Source organism: Melopsittacus undulatus, chromosome Z (assembly GCF_012275295.1).
Source record: "Melopsittacus undulatus isolate bMelUnd1 chromosome Z, bMelUnd1.mat.Z, whole genome shotgun sequence".
Taxonomy (NCBI): domain Eukaryota; kingdom Metazoa; phylum Chordata; class Aves; order Psittaciformes; family Psittaculidae; genus Melopsittacus; species Melopsittacus undulatus.
The window spans coordinates 92938562-92957181 of record NC_047557.1 but is presented as its reverse complement, the minus strand read 5'-3'; the positions used below and the strand labels follow the sequence as shown (position 1 = coordinate 92957181).

The 18620-nt window shown below is 39.1% G+C and overlaps 1 protein-coding gene across 1 annotated transcript in view; it reads left to right on the top strand.

The window, feature by feature from the left end:
• CDH5 (cadherin 5) overlaps nucleotides 1-17888 on the top strand; it is a 32911-nt gene extending 15023 nt beyond the window's left edge. Inside the window, exons 2-12 of the mRNA XM_013129870.3 lie at nucleotides 3624-3825; nucleotides 7105-7393; nucleotides 7483-7599; nucleotides 8368-8532; nucleotides 8949-9136; nucleotides 10813-11066; nucleotides 11650-11792; nucleotides 12430-12554; nucleotides 13829-13937; nucleotides 14227-14472; nucleotides 15296-17888. Of these exons, the coding sequence (XP_012985324.1) occupies nucleotides 3637-3825; nucleotides 7105-7393; nucleotides 7483-7599; nucleotides 8368-8532; nucleotides 8949-9136; nucleotides 10813-11066; nucleotides 11650-11792; nucleotides 12430-12554; nucleotides 13829-13937; nucleotides 14227-14472; nucleotides 15296-15789 (2319 nt within the window). The 5' untranslated portion in view covers nucleotides 3624-3636 and the 3' untranslated portion in view covers nucleotides 15790-17888. The remainder of the gene's footprint in view (nucleotides 1-3623; nucleotides 3826-7104; nucleotides 7394-7482; nucleotides 7600-8367; nucleotides 8533-8948; nucleotides 9137-10812; nucleotides 11067-11649; nucleotides 11793-12429; nucleotides 12555-13828; nucleotides 13938-14226; nucleotides 14473-15295) is intronic.
• The last annotated feature ends 732 nt before the right edge of the window (nucleotides 17889-18620 follow it).

The following is an 18620-nucleotide window of genomic DNA, read 5'->3' as shown; positions in this document are numbered from 1 at the left end:
TTGGTGGAAAAACCCATCATTTGCTGAAAGAAAATCTAAGAGCAAAGCCAGAAGCTTCCCTACCAAAATTAACCATTCCTAGATCAGATTGAAAGAAGCTTGAAGGATTGGTCTAATCAGAGGTGTAACTGGAGATTGTATGCTAAGGTAGACCAGCAATGGGGCCTCATGGCAGCACGCCAGGGATAGCCATGTGTGGGACACATGGGTCACAGCACAGGCTGTGCTGTCCGCTCCTCCGGAAGGGTGGCTGGGGAGTCAGTGCTTGAAAGGGTGTTTCTTAAGTCCTTTTGTCAGTCCTGGCTGCCACAGCAGCCACAAGAAGAAACAAAAAGCCAATTCCTGCATGTCATCTAGCTGTCCTGCCTCAGAAACTCTTTTGCTTCTGACTCCATGGAAATGAACTGCCCTGCTCAGACTTAGGAATATCTCTCTTCTGCTGCTACCTCTGGCATTTTAATGTGATCTCTTGGAAATGAAAACTATTGCAGAGAAAAAATGAGAGTGTTTAGTACAGTTTGTCAAGAGCTAATATCCATGCAACGCAGCCTTCACAACAGGACAATGCCCTTATCCAGTTACTGCTCAGCAGGGTCCTGCTTCTGAAGTGCTAGTTTGTGCTGCCAAGGAAGGGTATTCCTAAATATTGTGATGAATTCAGCTACAAATTCAACAGGCGTGGAGTTCCAGCTGCCAAACTGAAAACTTGCATGGTGTCATAGAGAAAGCCTTCTCAGAGTCAGACTGTTCTATGGAGCAACACGTATCACGTGTCCCTAGAAAAGATAGCATGCAAAGTGCTCTAGGGTGCAGTGCTACTTGTAGCAAAATGAGAAATTTTGAAAGATGTCAAAGAGAAGCAGAAGTCATTTTTTTGCACGAGGCTCTTCTGTCTCAGTCTGTGTTTGACCTACAGTGCATAGCAGAAGGCAGACCAAACGGCACCAAACTGGTCACAGAGGAACCACTGGAGGTTAGAAAAGTTTTACCAAGCAATGCATCAATGAGGATTTAATGGAAGTGAAGCCACCTTAAAAATCTAAGAACACAGAGATGGAACTGCTGAGTGGACAGGGTAGCCTAAGTTCAAACAAAATGTGCACAGACTGAGCTGAGCTCTTAGGCAGAAGCTCTTCCCTGTGAGGGTGCTGAGGCGCTGGCACAGGGTGCCCAGAGAAGCTGTGGCTGCCCCATCACTGGCAGTGTTCAAGGCCAGGCTGGACACAGGGGCTTGGAGCAGCTGATCCAGTGGAAGGGGTCCCTGCCTGTGGTGGGGGATTGGAACTGGATGAGCTTTAAGGTCCCTTTCAACCCAAACCAGTCTGGGATTCTATATATTTAGAAAGACTCCGTTTTAGTGTATTAATGGCCAGGCTTTCAAATAAGGCCTGAACTGTGAAACATGTACAGGCCACCTACTTCAAGGGAGAGTTTGCACTTGCTGCATGAATCCTCAGGAGTAATCAGAATACTACCACAGTTCCAGAGGTTCTATACAGATAATTGTATACCTGCTGTGAATATGAGAGTTCCATTTCCTATAAGCAATGTTCTGTGTTCCTATAAGCAATGCATGAGGACGCTGAAGGTCACGAAGTTGCACTTACTGGTAATCACTCTCAGCAACAAAGAGAGAAGTACCCTAAGGCATTTGACAGGCAGGGCATGTCAGGCCCTGAATAGAGCATTAGAGAGGCAAATACCAGGAAAATATTACTAGGAAGACAAAAATTTCTCTTTCTAAAGCAGATTCCTACCGAGACCACTATGCTTTAAAGAAGAGTTGACTATTGAAGTTAAAAATGCTTTCTGCGCGGATGTTTGTAAACATGAAATGAAACTGAAGTGGGCAGTCTTGTTCTCAAATTTTCCCAATTAATCTCTTCACTACAGCAGTACAGGATATCACCACGGTATCAGAACAACTAGAGAAAATTACTTTGTAAACACTACAGTCTGTTTTTTTCCAAAACCACAGCCTGCACTACTTGTCATTAACCAAATGGTTTCCTTTGGTTATCATGTTTTGTAATTTAAGACTAAAAGACAGACTCATGTCTTCACAACAGAATCACATCAATACCTTCCAGTGTCCAGGTGTAAAGTGTTCATGTATACAAATAAAACATAGCAAAACAATTAAATTTTACAATTCTTCTAAAAATATTCAGAGCCAAAGTGCCAAAGTAAGCTAGCTAAATCCAGAATGTTTCATATGAATCCATAACACTGGATAAAACACAGCTCAGCTATTAAAAAGCAACTTCAAAGCCACCTCATTTGGTCACTTCCTACACAAAGAGCAAGGAATGTTCCTCAGTTTATGCACAACAATGTAGAAGAGAAACAAAAACAGGAAAGCATAATTTCATGGTGGATAAGATCATTTTACTGACAATGAAGCTGCACCACAAGATAAAGTTCATTGTCTGGCTACCAAAGAGTAATTTTGGAGATCTCAGCACCTTCCTGATGAGAATATTAATTTAATCTTGCATCTAGCAACCTGCTTGATGTCAACATCCCTACCAAAATTAACAGTTTTATTTTTGATGTGCATGCTGACAGCTCCTAAAAGCTAACGGAAAATCATTTATGTGTAATTTAAAGTCTGATTGAGTGTTGAAGCTCCATTACAGTGTTTTATGTTGGGAGGGGGAAATTTAGTAAGAAAATTAACCAGCTTTGCTACATTAAAATAACTTCTCAATTTGATATGAAAGTCAGGCCTCAAGTTTGCTAATATTAGCAGATGATGCGAATATATGGTTTTGGAATAATTTCACAAATTATCATTTTGTAGATGGTAAAACCTGAGAACAGTGGATAAAGAAACTTCATATGAGTCTTCTAATGTTTCAAAAGACAAGGAATTGAATCAATACATGCACTCCTTGAGAAAGATAATTTCCTACATCGTATTTGGAATTGACTGCAAATTTCACATGAATCATTTTTTCCACCAAAAAAAAAAAAACTAGATTTTATTCTAAATCAATATTTTCCATATGAAGATATTGACTATAGCATGTTCTATATTCTATATATGTTCTATGGCTATAGAACATATAGCTTAGCTTACATATCAATATCTTATAGAACATGCTATAGACATAGGCTATATTAACTATAGCATATAGACTATAGCATTTTCTATCAGGGAAAGTCAAATCATTGTATTTGGGTTTATCAAGCTGGAACATTAAATTTCGAGTTGAGTTAACAGAAACTTTTACCTGGGTCAGCTTCCCTCAGTGTTGCTTCCCAGGACTGCTCTTCCCCTGAGCTGTGCTAAGCTCTTCTTTCTGCAATACAACAGCTGATCTTCACTTCTGAATCTTCTTTTCAGATGAACAATGGTAGCTCAGGTGGATGCTGGCTTTCAAAACTTGCACATTTTTTATCTCATTAAAATATCTTTGTTGGGTTTTACAGTTGCCTAATTAAAATGGAAGGAAGAAGCCTGGTATTTCAAATTTTAATGTTAAGGCAGATGAAAATTAATACAGAAAGTAATCAAACATTTCTATAGAAGAAAAGTCCATCTGAAATTATACATGTGTTCTAATTGATCTAATTCTCTTGTTACTTATATAGTTTTCATATTTTATATATCTTTCTAGGCTACAGAAGAAGATGAACCACATTATTCTGCTTTTCTCATTGTTCATGGTTCCAGCAGTTGCTGATGAAGAAAGTCATAAAACAACCCAAAACTTTTCTTCAAACAGTGCCAGTCATAAACGACTGAAGAGAGACTGGATATGGAACCAAATGCATATCAAAGAAGAAATTGATACACCATTACCACACCATGTTGGCAAGGTAAATAGCAGTCTGCTAGTAATGAAGAATTAGAAATGCAGACAGCAACCCCCCAGAAAAGTATTACTTGTTTGCAGTCTAGGCAGAATAGAAGTTAAAAACAAAAAAAGGAAATAAAAATGGGACTTTATAGCAACATACTCAAGTGTTAATCTTAAGAATATGGATACAGAGTAAATCAAGAATAATGGCAAAGGCAATCTAATTCTTTTGAAGAACACAAATAAATTTTGGAGAGTGGGAAGTACAGAGCATCCACAATGCAGGAACAACTGCACTGCATGCAGGTGCACCTTTAGGAAGGAAGTCTGGCAGCTGATGTATATCAATATTTTTCTGGTAGCTCAAGATTCTTTCAAAAAACCCAGGAGATCAGCTAATAAAAACATACATATTGAAACCCATACAGTTTATGTCTCCCAGCTTAGACACAAAACAATAGTGCCATGTTTAAGATTGCTGCTGCACAATCAAAAACGTTGTTGCACAAAGTGAAATAAAATAATTTTTAAGAATAACAAGCACTAACCTGCCTGCAAACACATTTCCCTCAGGGAAGCACTAATAAAATCCTATGATTAACAGCATATCACCCAGATAAAGTTCTTCAAATTTAGTCTTTCAAACTTGGAACTACTTTGACACTTTTCAGATAAATGCAGTTGTGGGTTTTCCTCCCATGTACAACAGTCAGCATCTGTCAAGGCTGCCTTGGCAAAATGAAACAGACCTTTCTGGATCAGCACTGCTCACTGGCAGACAGTACAACAGAGAGAGGAGAGAGGCCACAGGGTACTCTGAGCTAACACAGGGTATCTCTATTTCATTTCAAATCAATTCAGTAGCAGATTGAGAACACTTCTATTCCTGGAGCTGTTCTAAATAAGAGCAATTCACTTTGTCCTGTGCTGTGTGGTCTTTCAACAGTGAAATGCTTCTGATTACTTCTGCAATGGCTGTGTTCAGAGCACTGCATTTGCAGGATTGAACACTTGATAAATCCTTTAAAAAAGTCCACAGGAGCAGCATGGCAGGACTCAGTGACAGCAGCAGAAATATGCTGATAAGTTTTGATTCTGTCTTTTATGACGTTACATGCTTTCCTTTGTACGTTCATCCTTAGCTTTACAAAAGGCAGTCTTGGAAGTCTATACCTGTTACACTGCATAAATAAATAAAAATTGACAAAGCAGGCAGTGTGTGCTTACAGCCCAGAAAGCCAACCATATCCTGGGCTGCATCAAAAGGACTGTGACCAGCAGGTCAAAGGAGGTGATCCTGCTCCTCTACTCTGCTCTCGTGAGACCTCACTTGGAGTATTGTGTACAGTTCTGGTGTCCTCAACATAAAAAGGACATGGAACTGTTAGAACAAGTCCAGAGGAGGGCCACGAGGATGATCAGGGGACTGGAGCACCTCCCATATGAAGACAGGCTGAGAAAGTTGGGGCTGTTCAGCCTGGAGAAGAGAAGGCTGCATGGAGACCTCATAGCAGCCTTCCAGTATCTGAAGGGGGCCTACAGGGATGCTGGGGAGGGACTATTCATTAGGGACTATTCATTAGGGTCTACAGTGACAGGACAAGGGGTAATGGGTTCAAACTAAAACAAGGGAATTTTATAATTGGATATAAGGAAGAAGTTCTTTACTGTAAGGGTGGTGAGGCACTGGAATGGGTTGCCCAGGGAAGCTGTGAATGCTCCATCCCTGGCAGTGTTCAAGGCCAGGCTGGACAGAGCCTTGGGAGACATCATCTTAGTGTGAGGTGTTGCTGCCCATGGCAGGGGGGTTGGAACTGGCTGATCTTAAGGACCTTTCCAACCCTAACTATTCTGTTTCTGTGATTCTACACCATCTTTGAGAGAAGGGTGAGGTTTTCTTATGTTACATCTCCAGAGCTCAAATTGTTCTTCAGCAGCCCCAGCAGCCACAAACATGAGTAAGTATGTGAAACAAGGGAAGAAAATTTTAATGACGCACTTCAAAATAGAAAACAGAAATGAAAGAATGTTCAACAGTAAATGACAACTGCAGGATAAATGAAATCCTGAATACGAAGCAGCTGCAAATGATGAGAACATCAGTAACAAAAGACTAGAAATTCTTGGTCAAACCCAGCAATTATTTATGAATAGCTTGCTAAAATAAGAATGTTAATGTACTGCATAGAAAATTGTGGTTTAAACCTTCCATCAGTGTCCTTAGCTGGGTGAAAGTATATAGAAAAGCAAGAATCATCAGATAACCTGTAGATTAAAAAATATGCAAAACCATTGGATTAAATTACATTTTTTAAACTGATTAATGTTTGTTACTTTTATGCCATCCCTTTTTCATTACATATAATCTTAAATTTTAAAATCCTTCAGGTTGAAATTTAATCCTACTGCCACAGCATGAGCCTAAAAGACTGACTAGAAAAAAATTGCATGTGATTAAATACAAGAAAGCTGTCAGCTATGGCAGGAGTTCTCTAAATGCTAAGTGATAGAGATAATGCTGAATAATATCAATAGCTCTGAATATAGATTAGATTCTGTAATTCTGTGAAATCTAAGAAAAATCTGTTCTAAATTCGGAAGGTTACTTGCAAAAAAGAGTAGCTCAGGCTGAATATGGTGGCACATGTTATTTCATGAGATTAGTGACTTGCATGTGTTAACTGCATGAACAATTTATATCTTTAGGAAATATGAAATATGATCTGAAAAAAAAAATGCTTCCTGATATATCATAGAATCATAGAATCATAAAATAGTTAGGGTTGGAAAGGACCTTAAGATCATCTAGATCCAATCCCCCTGCCATGGGCAGGGACACCTCACACTAAACCATATCACTCAAGGCTTCATCCAACCTGGCCTTGAACATATAAGCAAGAAAGTTTCAGTCTGGATGCAAGCTTCATCTTACAACCCTACAGGTTGCCCAAGGAAGTTGTGGCTGCCCCGTTCCTGGCAGTGTTCAAGGCCAGGTTGGACAGGCCCTTGAGCAACCTCGTCTAGAGGAAGGTGTCCCTGCCAGAGGCAGGGGGCTGGAACTAGATGATCTTAAGGTCCTTTCCAACCTAAACCATTCTATGATTCTATGATTGTATGGCTGTAGCTGCTGTGGTGCTATTTGTTTAGTAATACTCCAGCTGACATCAGCCTCAATGGCTATTCTATTTTCAAACTGAGTCTGAAGTAGTCCTGATCATGTGTATCTTCTGGTAGGAACTGTATTGCATGTGGATGACAAAGCCCACTTTTACCTCTTGGAATTATACTTTCCTTCTAGATCACATCAAGTGTAAGGCACAACAATGCTAAGTATATTATTGAAGGTGAATATGCCAACACCATTTTTAAAGTGGAAGAAACCAGTGGTGATGTGTATGCATTTGAGAGGCTAGACAGAGAAAAGAAAGCAGAGTATGAGCTGACAGCTCTCATTATTGACAGAAGAACCAACCAGTCACTGGAAACTCCATCCAAATTCATTATCAAGGTTTATGACATTAATGACAACGTCCCTGTGTTTGTACAAAAAGTATTCAATGGATCTGTCCCAGAAATGTCACCAGTAGGTATGTTCTCCCATCACTCATTTCCATTCATGTCTCTGGTTAAAAAGCAGAATTTATACTAAATATGCTCTTTGAAAACCCTTTTCTAGGAACTTCAGTCACTAAAGTGACAGCTGTAGATGCTGATGACCCAACAGTTACAGGTCATGCCACAGTTACCTACCAAGTCATTAAAGGAGATGAATACTTCACAGTTGATGATTCTGGTAGGTCAGATATGCAAATGTGCTCACATTTTGTCTTTACCTTACACTTAGAATAAACTGCAGTCTTAAGCCTTTTTCATTCTGGACAAGGGGAATAATAACTCAAAAATATAATTTTAACCATAATTTAGAAAACTTTTTCATTCACACTCATACAATAGCACTGCCTGCCTCTGGAAATGAACTAATAAAGTCAGGATTTCAGGTGCTCATTTCAGCCTAAATGAGAAGACAAAATGTCATTTTTTTCTAACTGATGAAGAGACTGACTAGGAGCTAACTGAAGTTCCTGTTTTCACAGTTTAGCATAGATACTATTTTTTGACCAAACAGTAAAAAGGAATACACAAATTTGTGCATTCAGTGATCAGTGACTCAATCCTTTCCCTTCTTAAACTTTCTTGTAAATTTCATTCAGTTTTTAAAAAATTGCTAGTATCACTTGTAACCATACTAGTCCTGTGAAGCAAGTAACTTGGACAAAGTGGTGCTCAGATGATCTCTCTAGATGCTGTAGTGACCAAGTTTAGACATTGTCAGACTGTTTCTAAGCAGCAAAGAGAAGTTTAAAAGAAGGTATTGTACAAAATTCCCCAAATATTCCATCATGTGGAAAGACTTTTAACATTTCTAGCCTTGGAAAATTACTACTGTAAAAATGGTACTTAGAGCTGAACATGTGGCATAAGGCAAAAATTTGCTGTCAGTATTAAGACATGTTGGACATGCTGCAAAATCTAATCATATTCAATGTTATTTTTTTCAAAGGTGTTATTTCTACAACAAGGGCTGACTTAGACAGAGAGAATCAATCAACATATGAAATTATTGTTAAAGCAAAAGATGGTCCAGGTTCTTCTGGGGATTCCAGCACAGCCACAGTCATTATCACTTTAACTGACATTAATGACAACTTCCCCGTATTCAAACACCGTAAGTATAACTCAAGTGCAGCATCATTTGGAAACCAAGGGTTGACACAACTATAACAAATTTACATTTAATTCATCACAATTCTACTTTTCTTAAGAGTGGACAAAAGAATTGTACATGTTCAGAAGATCTGTATTTCAGCCCTCGCTACACATTTCAAGGGGTGACACAGACTAACAGGAGGAAATAAAAATTAGAATTAGCTTTATCACCTTGTACAAGGTGACAGTTTTGGCAACTTTGAGAATTAATTATGCTGTCTTAAAAAAATACATCAGTGCTGTCTCCAGAGATGCACAGTGCTGATTTCCCAAGGAAACATTTTTATGTACATTTATAAACTAAGAACTATTTTTAACTAAGTTTTAACTTCTAAATACACACTTAATGTCTTTTTTGTTGTGCTTTTTTAACAGCATCATTTCACTTTAAAGTTCCTGAGAACATTTCAATAGGAGGAGAAGTTGGCAGAGTCAAAGTAGAAGATGTTGATGAACCACAACACAGAAATACAAAATACAGTTTTGTCAGAGGCGACTACAGGGACACCTTTGAAATTGTAGCAAATCCATTCACAAACGAAGGAATCATTAGGCCAAAGAAGGTACTTCACCTATAACAAGGATTATTATTTTGGTTTTCCATGTAACAAGAATTTGATTTGGTTTGGCACTATTAGCAGGAAAAAACTGAAATGTGTGGAAGTCAGCATGAAATACATTTATTCTGTGAGAAAGAGACCTTCTGGTTTCCACTGCCAGTCACTGGAAAATCTAGAATTACTGCAGAGCGCAATGGGGACTGTGTCAGATATTCAGTTTATGCACTTCGGGCTCCTCCCAAACTTCAGATATTCTAACTGACTCTTCATATCCATCAGTGACTTTAAGAGTTTAACCAACTGACCAAGTCAAAGAATCTTTTCCTTCTGCAGCCCAAGTGAAGCCAAAGTAGAAAATGTGAACAAGTCAACCTGACCATTTCTAAATGTGCTCTTTACAGTTTGGCACTTGCTCCAGCCTAAGCCACAGGTCCCTTGCTTTCCTCAGGGTGTTTTCAGAGCTTTCCCACTAATTCCTTATAACTTTTTAAGAAGGCCCAGACTCTCCAAAGCCTTTACTATGGTTTGCTCTTTGTTTTGTAGTTCTCAGACATGCTTGATTTGTACCAAGGGATGGACATTCCTGCATTATGCAGAGCATTGGCAAGCAACAGTTCATTGATTTCAGTGACTTACAGTAAAAAAAGAAAAAAGAAAAAAAAAAAAGGAAGAGGATGTAAAAAATGTCCCTTACAGTTAAGACTAGAAATGTAAAAATGTCATTAAGAGGAGGAAACTTTAAGGAGAAAAGTACCAAGTATTCTAAGACCAGCAGTGAAATTTCTTCAGCTGTGGTCACACTGGGTGTAAACAGCTCTCCTTCCCCAAATGCAGCCCTTTTCCTGGTCTGCTCAAGGGCTGAGGAATGCATTGCTGGGAACATCTGCCCAAAAGAGGAGGGATAGGAGAGCATAGACATACTGGGTGATTTGGAATCGGCTCATCTTTCAACATGCAGTGGGCAAAGTTCACCCCATTGTTTTGTAACATGCTTTTGGCCATGCACATTTTAAATATGCAGCCATGTGAGATAAGATTTCAACTGTTAGATAAACAGTTGGAGCAGAATTCCATTGGCAACATCTACTTGAAGAGAAAAACAAGTCACCACAATTAATTCCTGTGCATTTCATGATGCTGTTGTAATCTCAGGCAATAGTGCAAAGGGACCCAAACTTCAAAATGGGTGATGGCTTGGGCATTTCTCGCTGCCCTAGCTCCTGGCCTTCCTTCCATTGTGTAATCCCCTTCCTAATCTCAGTCAATGGGAAAATCAGGGAAGCGGATGTCATTTATCACTAAATGTCCCAGCTATCAGTCACAGCAGTTATGAAGTCTGCCTTGAATGGCAGCCAAGAAGAGAGGTCTGGTCCCCAGTCTTTGAGAAAAAGAAGCTGAAGTTTTGTTAGCTACAGAATTATAAAAAGAATATTATTTAAACCATTAAATACTTGTTGAGCTTAGAATAGTGGATGAATCTCTTCAAAATGAGAAGCTGCTCAAACTGCTCTATGTAAAAGAAGTTCAGTCTGGGAATGCTTCAGTATTCCCAAGAGACTAGCCAAGATGAAACTCGGTAATATTTCTAAACATGAATTAGGGCACAAAGCTTGAATTTACTGATGCAGTTTATTTTGACATTTACAAAGGCAAAATATCTGTGTTGGTCTTTTTTCTAGCCCCTGGACTTTGAAAAAGTAGCAGAATACAGGTTTGACATAGAAGCAACTGATCCCACAGTTGATCTTCGCTATTTTAAAGCTGGCGGCTCTAGGAGCATTTCAACAGTCACCATTGAAGTCACTGACGTTGATGAGCCTCCTGTCTTCACTAAACTACCATATGAATTTAAAGTGAGGGAAAATGATGCAGAAGTAAGAACACTTGGTTCAGTGTGGGCACACGACCCTGACGCAGCTAAACGGAAAATCAGGTAACATGGCCCTGGCTTTACCAATTCTATTTTACAGTGGAGAATTAATTCATGATTAATTAATGATTCCAAGAATTTGACACAGAACTGAGATGTTGGCCCTATTTTTCAGAACACGTCAATTTGATTTTTCCAGTACTGTACCCATGGGTATACATGGTAACCAACAAATATGAACATAAATTATATACACCTATGTAATTACCACACAAGCCTACTGATAAAACATTTGCACAAAAAAAAAAAAATTAAAAAATGGTAAAATGCATAATCATAGATATCTTTACACGGTTATAGTTTATTTTTGCATTTTGTCTTGTAACTCTCCCAAGCACGTGCTTTGAAAAGCAAACAGACTTCTGAAACAGCAAAAGACAATAATCAGGAAACTTTTCCAACAGATATGTTTTGCTCTCACAGCTTGTGTAATTCTAGGGAAATATTCTCAGACCACCTGGTCAAAATATTAACATAATTTGTCATGCAAGAACTCTCTGACCTTCCATGATGAAGAACTTAGGAGAAACAGAGTATTATCACCCTTGCATTGACATTATCTCTTTTTACACAAAAAAAAAAACAGATTTATCCGAAGAAGAGCTAGTCCTAATGGAGACTATATCAGGGTATCTGATACTGGAATTATTCAACTTCCCAAGCCCCTGGACAGAGAATTCAGTTCCTCATACAACATCACTGTTGCAGCTCAAGAAATCCTTGAAGATGGTAAGTGCTATCTACTTCCCCATTAGACAGAAATCAGTGTACAGCTTTACAGCAGGACTCCATCTTATCAAAGATGTAGAGCCACAACCTGACAGCCTGTTTCCACTAACATACAAATGAAAAAGGATATTTGCAGGGTTTGTACGATAATCTGCCAAATCAGATGAGTACCTACAAATGCCCAGGAGCATCTCTGCACAGGCATCCCTGTATAGCTTCCTCAGGTTCAGGAAGCAGGGCAGGCCTGGGCCAGAAATGTGTTGCATTTAGGGAGGCCAGCCTTTCCTGGAGGATGAAAGGAATTTAATAATATAGACACAGCATGTTCTGTGCCTGTTACCTTAGTGTCAGAGAACGATGCTGGATCTCATAGCCACACAGTGTGAAGAAACAGGAAGTCATAAGAAATTGTCATTTTCTTCCTCACAGATGTTTGATGACTTAGTCTAACGGGAGATTTTTTAGGAAAACATCTTAATCTGTCAAAGGAAAAGTTTAAGTGAATGATGGAGCTAGAAACAATCCATATTTGTCATGCATGAGGCACAGAGGCGGACACAGTGGAAAGCAGGAGGGAGACCTAGACAGGAGATTCCAGACATCTCAGAGACCTGTACTACTGTTGTTGTCATTTCAGGCCGTCTTTCTGACAGAGAATCACATGCCCAAGTTCACGTCATAGTTACTGATGAAAACGATAATGCTCCAGAACTTGTTTATCCTGAGGAACCCAGAGTGTGTGAAAATGCTGCACCAGGAAAGGTAAGAGAGGAGGGAGAGTTTTTCCCTTAAACCTCAATTACCTATTTGCAAGCTCAAGCAAAATATGTCTTTTATGAATAAAAGTTAGTCTCAGTTTTCATACCCAAGCACCTGATCATTTCACTGATTTCCAAAATCAGTGGTCAGAAATCTCTCTTCAGGATTTTACGCTGTTGGAATATTGACTTTTACCTGATTATACACAATGTGCTGCACAATTCCACTCCCTCCAGGCACTTAAGTATGTACGTGCATCAGCAACTGAACCATGAAGCACAGGCAAGCCTTGCAGAGTAAAAATTAGCAATTTGGTTTTATCACACAAATGCTCATACATGAGTCAGAGAATGAAACCATTTCAAAATACAAACAGAAATATAGCTGAATATATTGTATATGTAGCATTCATCAAAGTGCTAGTACCTGCAGGAGCAAACATTGTTAGTATTTTTGGGTTCAGATGTTTGGCCTCAGACACAACTATTTAGCTTATACATTTTGGGTTCAAACTTACACAGGGGAAGTTTAGGTTAGATATAAGGAAGAAGTTCTTTACTGTGAGGGTGGAAAGGCACTGGAACAGGTTGCCCAAAGAAGTTGTGAATGCGCTATCCCTGGCAGTGTTCAAGGCCAGGTTGGATGGACTCTAGAGTGACACGGTTTAGTGTGTGGTGTCCCTGCCCACGGTAGGGGTTTGGAACTAAATGATCTTAGGATCCTTTCCAATCCTAACCATTTTACAATTCTATTCTATGTGAGGTTTGTTTAATTAACAGACTGTCACAGGCTGGACTTTCTGATGAAGTCTGTTAGAACACATGAGGTATTATTTCACCTTTAATTTCTCTTTTTTTAAAACTGTTTAGAACACAATCATACACATTTTTTATATTTTATACAACTAATCTACCCCAGAGTTTTTAAAAAACAAACATGGCATTGAGGAGTGACGGCCTTTATGACATTCTATGAAGGAGTCATACTTTAACACTAGAAGACAGCCATGTTGGATTCCTCTAACACACATTATGTCTTACAGCATAAGACTTTTTTACATTTTAATTTGTTCCCCACCTGTGAAAGAAGGGGTAAGACTGCCCTTTTTGAAGACCTACAAGGAAATTACTTGCCTGGAAAAGATCTGAAGGGAAGCATCACAAGATACCTTTGTCCCACCCTTTACTAAAGGGCTATACAGGATACACAGCCCAGCCCTAACCTAAATCATTGGAAGCAATGTATACTGAAAACGGTTACCTCTTCCATCTTTGTAGGTAGTCATCAGGATTTCAGCTACTGACAAGGATGAAATACCACCTAGAGGGTTCTTCAAATACTCCCTGGCCACAGAAGATAGCAACTTCTCCTTGGTTGAGAACTACGGTAGTGTATCCCTGCAAAGATTTTTCTCAGCTAGTCAAAGTGAGATACTAGGACAGGGGAGAAAAGCTCTAGCAATGGCCTGTGACTGGTCTAGCTGAGCTAAATAACTGTTTATTTTTAAAGACTTCATTTACTGGAAAAAAAATCCTGTTGCTTGTTGTCACCCAGGTTTTACAGGGTTCCCTAAAGGCTGTCTCTGTCTAAGGGGAAGATACACCAACTGACTTATAATCTATAAGGAAAATCTGGTGGAGTTTATCACTTAATTAAATGTCCTTACTTCTTCCAGATAACACAGCTAATATCACTGTCAAATATGGACAGTTCAATCGTGAGCTTGCCAAAATCCACTACCTGCCTATCATCATCTCAGACAACGGTGATCCTGAGATGAGCAGCACAAATACACTCATCATCAGTGTCTGCAAGTGTAATGAAAAAGGGAACTTCACTTTTTGTGAGGAAAGAGCTAAACAAGTTGGAGTTAGTATACAAGCACTGGTGGCAATTTTTATCTGTATCTTCACAATCATTGGTAAGTATCTGGCTTTTGTGTCTGACTTTAAATGTGCGGATTGTTTTGTTCTTTCTTAACTGAGACCTACAAAAGCTTTCTGGCTATAAAATGGTCATGAAGACAGAAATACTGTAACTATTTAATTCATCCCACTTGCTCTTGCTATTTGGACTGTTAGCATAGTTTCAGTTACAAAGCTGCTCATTCTATTGGAAAGGCTGAGTCACTGTAAAGGTTATTGAACATATGCATAGTATACTTGGCTTACTGTCACCTAGCTCACATGCAGCTATAAAACAGGAAATTTGTGCTGGGGCAATAACAACAGGATTTCTGTTTCCAAAGGCTAAGCTAGTGGGGAAACCCTTTAAACAGTACAGTGAGCACAGATACATATATATATATACATAAATTAATCTGTAATAAACCAGCTGATCAGTACCTATCTGCTGTATTTGGAACCTGTCAGAGAAGGAGCAACATTTTTTCTTGCTTGAGAAGAGTCCTCCTCTGCAATTACCACACAAGCAGCATTTGACACCTGGCACTGAAAGATTACCAGTTTGAGGCAGTAGCTGAACTTGTGACACTGTGCATCTGTACTTGTGATTCCAGCTCAAGAGTCACTTGTACAATTCCTGTACAGACTGAATTGCTTTGAGATGATACAAGGCCTACAATTAAACAGTATTTTAAGCTATTTTTTTAAATAATTATATGTTAAAAAAAATCACACTGGGAAAAAAAACAACACTTCAGACTTTATTGCATATCTTAAATGCAATTTGGTTTACTTCCTTACTTCTCTATTTACATGTGCTCATCTAAGTTTTCTTTGCAGTAATCACATTGCTAATTCTCCTGAGAAAGAGACACAAGAAGGATTTGAGTGGTCTTGGGAGGAATGTGGCAGAGATTCACGAGCAGCTCGTCACTTACGATGAAGAAGGTGGTGGTGAAATGGATACCACCAGCTATGATGTATCTGTACTCAACTCTGTCCGCAATAATGGTGCAAAGCCAGAAGCAGTTCCCTCTCCATATGCGCAAGTCCAAAACCCTCCTGGAAATGTAACTTCTGGTGCTGGAGAAATGGAAATGATGATTGAGGTTAAGAAGGATGAAGCCGACAATGACAGGGATTTGCTGCCATACGACACACTTCACATTTATGGCTACGAAGGTGCTGAGTCCATTGCAGAATCTCTCAGTTCTTTGGAATCCAGCTCCTCAGACTCAGATATTGATTATGACTTTCTAAATGACTGGGGACCCAGGTTTAAAATGTTAGCTGAGCTCTATGGATCCGAACCAAATGAAGATTTTGTGTATTAAGTTCAAATTAGCCATGAATTTTCTCCCTCCCACTACACACAGACATCAAGAGACTGCCAATGGCCAAAGAAGAACTCACAGCTGTTCATCCAAGCTGTACTAGAATTCCAAAAGACATGAAAAAATGAAAACTGACAGCTGTAGGGTTAAAAAGAAACACACAGATCATGTATATTGACTTCCCCCAGCACTGCCATCCTTGCTAACATGTAGCTCTTTCCCAAAAAATTGCTGCTTGAGGACCTGCTTGAGTCTTCTAGGACACAACTCCTCTCCCTATCCAGATAGACCACCCCTTAAAAAGCAGTTTTCTCCCCAGTTTCTCCTTCATTCCTCTCCTCCTGTACTCCTTCATCAGCAAGCATTGAAGGTTACCATCCATTGTGACAGAGAGGTCCACTGGCATTGGAAAAGAATGTTTTGAATACCCTTCTGCACCTCCAGCAGGCTGGTTTGCCTGGCCATCCTGTAACATCTTTATTGATGTTCCATGCTTATGCTTACCCAGCAGAGGAGAGGAGGAACATATGGCCCATCACTTAATATTAGAAATTATTCCATCACTTTCAAAAAGAGGCATGATTTTCCTTCTTTTCAATATATTAATTATTCTCGCTTTTACAGTCTTCTACTATATACATGAGTTACTAAATTAGACAGGGTTTTTAGATGCACAATCTGGTTTCATCTGTCATTTTTAAACAGCCTGATGATGATTTCAGGCACCTTTCTGGCATGCTAGAATTTGCTTTAGCTAGCAGCAAAATTGTTTTTTCTTTCTGTAAATAGGATCTCAGTGTTACTCAATGAAACATATCCTGCAGGGCAGGAAATGTGGAGATCAGGGGAATGTTCAGACTCCAATACTGTAAATCTCTCTAGATGAAAACATAGGTCTCTCTAGATCTCTGAACAGGTTGAATAGGCTTTTATTCAACATTATTAAAGCAATTGTATTTTTTCAGGGACAAACAAATGAAGGGCCTCATTACTGTGAAACTGTTTGGGGTTTTTTCTAAGCAGGTACTGTAAAATGGGGATTTTCCACCTAGGAATATATTGTAGACTTCCAAGTCAGAATGCTAAACACACACACATTTGTCTGGATAAAAGAACCACAAACGCATGTAAGGTTTTGGAGGTGCAGCTACTATGTCCCTGGTAAGTGTGTGTTTGGCTTCTCGCCTGATGAAGAGCCACAAATTAACAGAGTGAAACTTCCCATGCAGGAAGTTACCCAGCCAAACACAGTTTGTACAAAGCAGGTCTCTTAGGACAATGGCCTGTCAATGGCTTCCAGCAATGCAGATTCCTGTTGCCTTTAACAGCAGCAGAGCCCTACCACACAGACTCTCAATTTTGCAGAATGTGTGCTGGAGCTACATGTATTAGTTTAGTTGATTTGATTATTTAAATTTGGTAGCTAACCAAATAACACTAATCTTTTTTTTTTTCCCTAAACCAATATAGTGGAACCTCATGATTTTGCTTTTCACTTATTCTTGTCATCTTTAATTTCCACTCTCTTTCCCCAAGATGCTTTCTTGGCAGGAAATCACAGCGCATGATAATATGGCCTCACATCAGTCCTCAGTATTTTAGAAAGCTGTCCAATACAGTACTCAACTGGACACTGATGCCTATTATCATCAATAATGCAATCACTCATATTTCCAAATATGAATTAAAGGAAAACTAACTAGAATTCTATCCATCAGTCATGTCAGCTTTGGATCACGTCCTTTATAAAAGTATATTTGGGGGTTGCAGTCTTCGTTTTATTTTTAATGTGCTCATTTCTCTTCTGTTTTGCTTAATTCAGCCAACAGTGTATGTTACTGAGGTTCCACATGGTAGTTTATTATAAAGAATGCTAACTAATAATACTTACACAATTAAGGTTTTCATCAGTAACTAAGGTATTGGCTATCAACAGATAAAGTTAGTTATGAAATTAGTGCATTAAGTACTTTGGTATGCATCATCCAGGTAGTATTATCTGTAATTGCTATTTTTAAGCCTGTTTTATAAAGCTTATTTTAAAACACTGTATCAATTACCTTTGTATAAAGATGTTTGCACTGGATAGTTTCTTTTTATATTCCTGTACTGTATTTTTTTTTTACTACATAAAGTCAGTCTCAAGTTTGGATTTTGTCTGCATTAATGAGTTTCACACCGAGTATTATACCAGGCTTTGTACCACAGTGAACCTACTGCTATCTCCACTCTAAGTGAACTCAGACTAGACATAGAGTCACCAAAGGACTTGCTGTAGTAGTTTTCTCCACTCTTTGGAAAGCTGTCAGTAAAACTCCCAAGTAAGGAAGAGAACAGCCCAAAAGTGCAGCCTGGTTTCAGCAGCTGGTGAGGTTCAACCCTCTCTGACTTTGGAGGACTTGTGTCTGCCAGTGCTGAACAATGCATTCAGTTTCTAAGCAGATGTTTGGTATGCCAGGCATCAGGCTGATTTTGAACCACCATGTTTAGTGAGATCCCATCCTTTCTTCCGACTGGAAAAGTACTCCTCAAATGGTAAAGAACATGCTGTAGAACAGATGTACTAACAACCTGGGTCAGAACATGCACTCACCTGCAGGGAAACTACACTTATGCCCATCACCTGAGTGGTGCATCTGCTTCAATGGGAAAAAGAGGATGACACCGCAGCCCCTGGCCTGCTATCATCTTCTCTCTTCTGCTCCTACAGACATACAAAAACAGGATTACTCTGTAGTACACAAAAAGCTTTCTCACAGTCCAGGATTTAGACAGGACATGAAACAACAGTATATATCTGTGGCAGGAAAAAATTACCCTTAAATTTGCAG